General features: G+C 43.0%; 1 protein-coding gene across 1 annotated transcript; it reads right to left on the bottom strand.

The window, feature by feature from the left end:
* Positions 1-3933: 3933 nt before the first annotated feature.
* Positions 3934-5712, bottom strand: FOXD1 (forkhead box D1). The gene has a single exon (XM_030192299.1). It carries the CDS (start codon positions 5446-5448, stop codon positions 4435-4437), a length of 1014 nt encoding a protein of 337 aa, XP_030048159.1. The 5' UTR covers positions 5449-5712; the 3' UTR covers positions 3934-4434.
* Positions 5713-6261: the final 549 nt, after the last annotated feature.

Here is a 6261-nt window from a genome sequence, read left to right as displayed (position 1 = left end):
TGAGTAAGAGGGAGGGAGACAGAGAGAGAGGGGCCACAGAAGGACAGAGAGGAGGGATACAAGGAAGAGAGAGAGAGAGAGAGAGAGAGAGAGAGAGAGCGGTTGGCTAAAAGTGAGAGTAGTTTTCAGGTTTTAAATTCCTTTATTAAAATAAAATATTAGGATAATTAAAAATGTGCAGGTATTTACATTGCAGTTTAAGAAAACTATAAATAAATGAAGGATTACATATACAGTTTCATAAATGAATGTACAAAGTGATGGGGAGAACAACCTGGTCAAGTGAATGGAAAGGGATATGAAAGAGAGAAGGAAAAACAACAAAACCAGGATTTATAGACGGAAAAATAATTTATATGCATACACCTATTTACGTTTTGAAAACAGTAGACATCTTCGCTAGTACACCAGTAATAACAAGGGAAGCAATTGCCTCAGAACCATATCTAATAAAGTTGCAAAAATAATGGGGAAGGGGGGAACCTCTAGACACTTGCTTTCTTGAAGAATGAAGCGATTCGGCAAATAAAGCTAAATATTATAGAATAAAGGGTGATACCGGGAGCCCACATTTCTAAAAGAGTGATCAGAAAGAAACAGACCCCCTTAAACTCTCACAAATGTCACAGACGAAGAAAAAAAAATTCAGTCTTGCTTATAAAGTAAAATCAGAACCATCTCCTTTAAGAGAAAATAATACATCTTTCAAGATAAGCCTCATAATTTGAAGAAAACATTTGTGCGGTGACATTGTGTGTGGTACAAAACAAGACAACCCATCAGGATTCCATTAAATGTCCAATCTCCAACATTTGCCTAATCTACTCATAGATCAAAACTCGGCATAAAAGCAGCAGAAAATGAGAATTTACGTTTTGTGTGGTCCTTCTGCAGCAACTGATTGAAACATTGGCCCTATATTCGCCCACCCCCCACTCCCCACTCCTCTTTCCCATTAAGAGCAATTCTCTTGCAGTAATTTGTGCTTCTCTTTCTTGCCCTCTTTCTTTGGGGGCAGAAAAACGAGCCGAGTTAATGAGTTGTGGTAAATCCATACTTTGTAGCTGGGAGGAGAGCCGATGATGCCGACCAGCAGTTTATTTTTAACGGTCAACCTTTATTTGCAGAGTCTTGTTCGTTTAGCTCCAGATACAATCGTACAAACATCCCTCTGTTTGCCTTGAATGGAAAGGGCACTGCACAGCATTAGCATGCCAATGGGGGCTCCCCATGTAAGAGCCGCTCTCCCGATCCAAAGCCTGGGCTTTGTTCCAGCACCTGCTCCGCTGAAGAGAGGCAGCCCGGCACCTCCAACAGAGCAGCAGCAACACGCAGGACGCACGCTACGACAAACAGAACTGCAGTGGCGAACAGCACAGCAGTCGCAGTGGATCGTTCTAGGCTAAAAAGAGAGAACGCACACGGCAGAGAACGACACAACTCATCATCGATCTGCAAAAACAAGCCAATAAAAACACAGAGAGCATGCACGTCTGCCGACGGCAGGTATATGACACACTAAGATGCCAAAGACACTAACACCAGATTACTTTGAGCACTCATGAAGATTCTTTTCTAGGACCAACGAGGCTATTGCTAGTATATGCAAATTATTTTCCTGATTGCAATATATATTAAATAAATAAAATGTATGTTCATGTATATTAAGGAAGCCTTAAGGACATTTTTAATTCAAGGACCATGGCTAGCCCGGTGGGGGGGGGGGGGGGGGGGGAGGAGTAATCGTCCTGACACATAGGCCCCATGCATGTTCAATGCTAATTCCACCTTTCTGTCCTGGACTACAGCATACCTAAAATCTGCCCTGTCAAGGGCATGCAATATATTAAATACAAGAGAAAAAAATATTAATCCGTCAATAAACAGATGTAAAAGCGTTGATATATCTACCATCATGCCAATAATTTAATTTCAAGTTATAATGCTTTCCTTTTCAGATCCGTAGCTTGCTATGAGGTACTCCGCTTCATTAAATAAATATTATCAAATACATTTGTTGTTAAAAGCTGTCAGGCGCTGTTTTACTGCTTATACTTCTGTTGAATGAAATTGTTATGGCGCGCAATTCATAATTATGTGTCTATCATAAGGCCCTCACGATGTTAAGCATTCCCTGTATTTAGCATTCTTAAAATAAAAGATTGCATGACTATGTACAACGTTTTGATTTACAAAGCAATCCAACCGGAAATAATGTTCAATTTACTTGCAGTCTAAATCTCCCTGTTGTGATTTTTCTCCTGTTTCTGTGCCCTGCTTCCTTTCCCCAGGAACACATACAATAGAGTCCCTACGATAGGTGGTCTGAAAGATTAAATATGGCTTCTAAAGGTTGTGTGCTTGATGGGAAAGGTCTCTCAAGCCTGCAGGCCTCTTCCCCTGCAAGTCCAACTCAGTATTACTTGATCCAGCCAAATGCATCCTATTGTCTTTAACATTAGGTTTTATTAAACATAATAATTAACAACTAAGGATGCAGCCCTAGAAATGGGCATGCTTATATTGTACAGGAATAAAGAGAGGTAGCTCAAATCGAAAAGCACTGTAAGAATATGCTGAAATAAAGAACCATCATTTAAAAAAATAAGGGTATAACACCATTGCATCATAAACAAACTCATAATGACAGGTTCAAGTGTCAAACGTCCTTTTTAAAAAAAAAAAAAAAACATTTTTCTCTCTCAAATTTGAAAAAGTACAAACCACAAATAGCGTAACATTCACAAGGCGCAAAATACACCAATTGAGAGAGAAAGAGAGAGCTGAGTGCATATTGCATGCATTTTTGCAAGTTTGGCATGGACAAATGGTTTGCTAAATGTGTTTGGGGACTTGGGCCTAGGATAATATAAGCTGATGATGTTACATAATATAACAATGTCACCTTTGCAGTTCATTCGAGTTGTCCCTGAGTTATTAATGTTATATATTTTATATCTTTTATTTAATTAAAGGATGAACTGAGACCACTTACAGGTAGTTTGCTTTCACCTAAAACTGATGTCGCTTTCAAAAACAAATTTTGTGTTCTTCATTAAAACAGACAAGAATTTAAAATCGTCTATCCCCTTCTAACAGCTCTGAAAGAAAAAGGGGAAAATCCAGTAAATTAAAATAAAAAAGTTATTTTTGTATGATTTATAGTTTGAAGACATCAAGTTAATTTGATATTTAATAACAAATGTTCACTTAGGACCGTACGAATTCACCTCACGTTATGTGAGAAAGCAACACGTTGGACGGAGATCTATTTCAGCCTAGTGCTTTCCTGCAAATGCCACCGTAAATTGCTGGAATCTACGACAAATCAAAAAACGCTACAGTCTTGCGGCACTTTAAGGGTAATGACCACTTCTAGGCAGTGATAATTCCGAAGCGTTTGCTTACATGTTTTTAATGTAACATAAAACAAAAAGAATAGGAAAATAAAGTAGCACAACCCAAATAATATACATTGTATTATAGCTAGACAGATGCATATGCGGCCCTGTTTTTAGTCTACTTTCTTTTCTGATCGTTTTGTTTCTGATTTATATCTCAGGGCCCGGTTTATCCAAAGGGTTTCTTCCATTCGGTCTATATGGGAAAACTGTTCTGTATAAATACGGTCCTTTTCTTTCAAGTTTAAATTAGTATAATGATACCAAAGTCTTCTGGCTCTTCTGTTTGGTTATACCTGTGCTTCCAAATAAGTTTTTATTCCTGCAAATGATTACCACTCGTATGGGTAGTGCATCAGCCTGCTTCATATTGTAACCTATTTAATAGGAATTATATTGATGCTATTTTTGCATTTCTTCTAAGGGGAAACAAGGCAAGCCAATAAATGCTTTTCTTTGAAAATTTAAAACTTTTATTTAAAAAAAAGTGTAAAAATCTTACATTAGAATGGTACAAAGCTGCTTGCCAGCAATTTTACAATATTCTTTATAAAGAAGTAGGCTTAAAGTACAAAAACATATCAGTCTATTATAATACAAAACACAGGTTAAAATAAGACAGGATATTCTTGTGTCCTGGATGTAAACATGTGCATCATTTTGAATATAAACATGAAACTCATGTACCAAAAGGGGGGAAGTTTTGCCTTGATTTCTTCCAACAAAACGAACCTTTTCTTGCACACTTTTACATTGGAATGATTAAACCTGAGAATTTGTGGCATCCCTTCCCCGGAAATTTAAAAAAACAAACACTTTTTTTTTTTTAAAGAGAAACATATGGAGCAGAGATCCCACCATGAAGGAAATCAATTTTTGTTAAAAAGTCTCGCTGGAGAATTGGTTCATCCTCTACAGGAACAGATACCGTAAAGGGGCTGCAAGAAGGTCTTGAGTCTGCATTCCTAATGGCAAAGCCCAAGCCGTAACTCAAGAACGGGATCCTACCTTCCGAGCTGGGTAGTCATCATGGCTAACAGTTTGAAATCCTGGCTGTAAAGTTTTCCAGTCCAGTGGCCGGGTGCAGGACCCCCCCTAAGGCTGCTGCTGGAGAATGGTGGGAGGAGGCGAGCAGAGCCCTGGAGAGAGCCGGCAGCCCTGCAGTGGGGGCACAGCTAGCAGAGGCCCCCATGATGCTCTCAATAGAGAAAGGCGACTGGCCCAGTACCGAGCAGGGCTTGGCAGTCCGGGAGGGGCTGATGGTGGGGCTGAGCGGGTGGGGGTAGAAAGTGCAGGTCCGGGGCAGCTCAGCAGTCGCAGGCAGCAGAGCCGGAGCGGCGGTGCTGTTGGGGGGCTGCCTGGCTTGAGCTGGGAAGGAGAAAAGCGCCGGGGGCGGATGGTAAGGTGGCAGCTGGATACCATAGCCGCAGCCGTACGCTCCGTAGCTGTAGGTGGCGGCTGCGGGCAGGAAGTGCCCGGGGTCCCTGAGCAGCAGTTCGGGGCCCTGCTGCCTCTTGAAACGCTTCCTTCGGCGCAGGAAGCTGCCGTTGTCAAACATGTCGGCGGACTCTGGGTCCAGGGTCCAGTAGTTACCCTTGCCTGGGTTTCCGGGCTCCCGGGGGATCTTGACGAAGCAATCGTTGAGAGAAAGGTTGTGGCGGATGGAGTTCTGCCAGGCGGGGAACTTCTCCCTGTAGTAGGGGAAGCGACTGCTAATGAACTCGCAGATCTCGCTCAGGGTGAGCCGCTTCTTGGGGCTCTGCAGGATGGCCATGGTGATCAGGGCGATGTAGGAGTAGGGCGGCTTCACTAGGGTGCTTTTGGTGGCTGGCTTGCAAGGGTCCTTGGAGGAAGAGCTGTCCACCGAGCTGGGCATCAGGATGCCATCCTGCAGCTCTGCCACCGCCCCCTCCTCCTCTTCCTCTTCCTCCTCTCCACAGGAACGTCTCCGGGGTTCTTCTTCTTCTTCCTCCCCCTCTCCTACCACATCTATGTCAGTGTCTTCAGCAAGAAGGGAGGCATCGGACATCTCGGAGCTCAGAGTCATGGTTTGCAAAGCAGATCATAGGGCAGCAGAGCTGAATCCTCGATGCCAAAATGTGTCCTCCGCTCCTCTCCGCCTCCACCAGGCAAGTAAATCCTCGCAAGGATCCAGGCTGCCACAGTCAAACGACAGCCACAAATTAAAAAGAAAAGAAAAAGAGGGATAGATAAGTGCAGCCAAAAAGCGATAGGCAGCCACCAATGGATCACTGCTTTTGGCCGATCAGAGCTCCTGCGTTCTTGATCCAGAAAAGGACGGAGGCTTTGAGTCTTGAGAGGAATCTTGAAATGAGAGGCAGGGTTTCAGTCCAAAAGTAGGCGGGTCTTCCCGTCTGCTTATAGCAGAGCGAGCCCATCACATGGCTGGAAACGTCAGCGTTCGGAGAAGGTCTTCTTCAACGCCCCCCCCCCCCCCCCCCCCACACACACACACACTCTGTCACTCACACACACACACGCACGCACGCGCGCACGCAGAATCTCACAACCCGGAAAAGCCGCAAAGATGGGTTATCTCGCTGGAGTCGGGGTTCTGCTTCTTCCATCAAGCTCTTTCTTAAGCAAGTCCAGGCATGGACAAGCTGACAAAGTAATTTCACACCTCCTTGTGCCCTAGGTAAAACCATTCTGTCTTCTCCACTAAAAGAAATAAAATACACATATATTATTAAGATTTTAATGTGCCATTCATTTCTGCTTGTTTTAGTTTTTAAAAAAAAGTGCCCGCTAAAAGGGTGTATTTCAGTGATAAGATGGAAAAGATTACATTTTGTTTTTGCAAACATTTCCGTATGTCAGAACGGCGAAGGCTCCAGAG

This window comes from Microcaecilia unicolor, chromosome 2 (assembly GCF_901765095.1).
Source record: "Microcaecilia unicolor chromosome 2, aMicUni1.1, whole genome shotgun sequence".
NCBI lineage: Eukaryota > Metazoa > Chordata > Amphibia > Gymnophiona > Siphonopidae > Microcaecilia > Microcaecilia unicolor.
The sequence above is the reverse complement of the archived record's forward strand: the minus strand, read 5'-3'. Positions and strand labels throughout refer to the sequence as shown.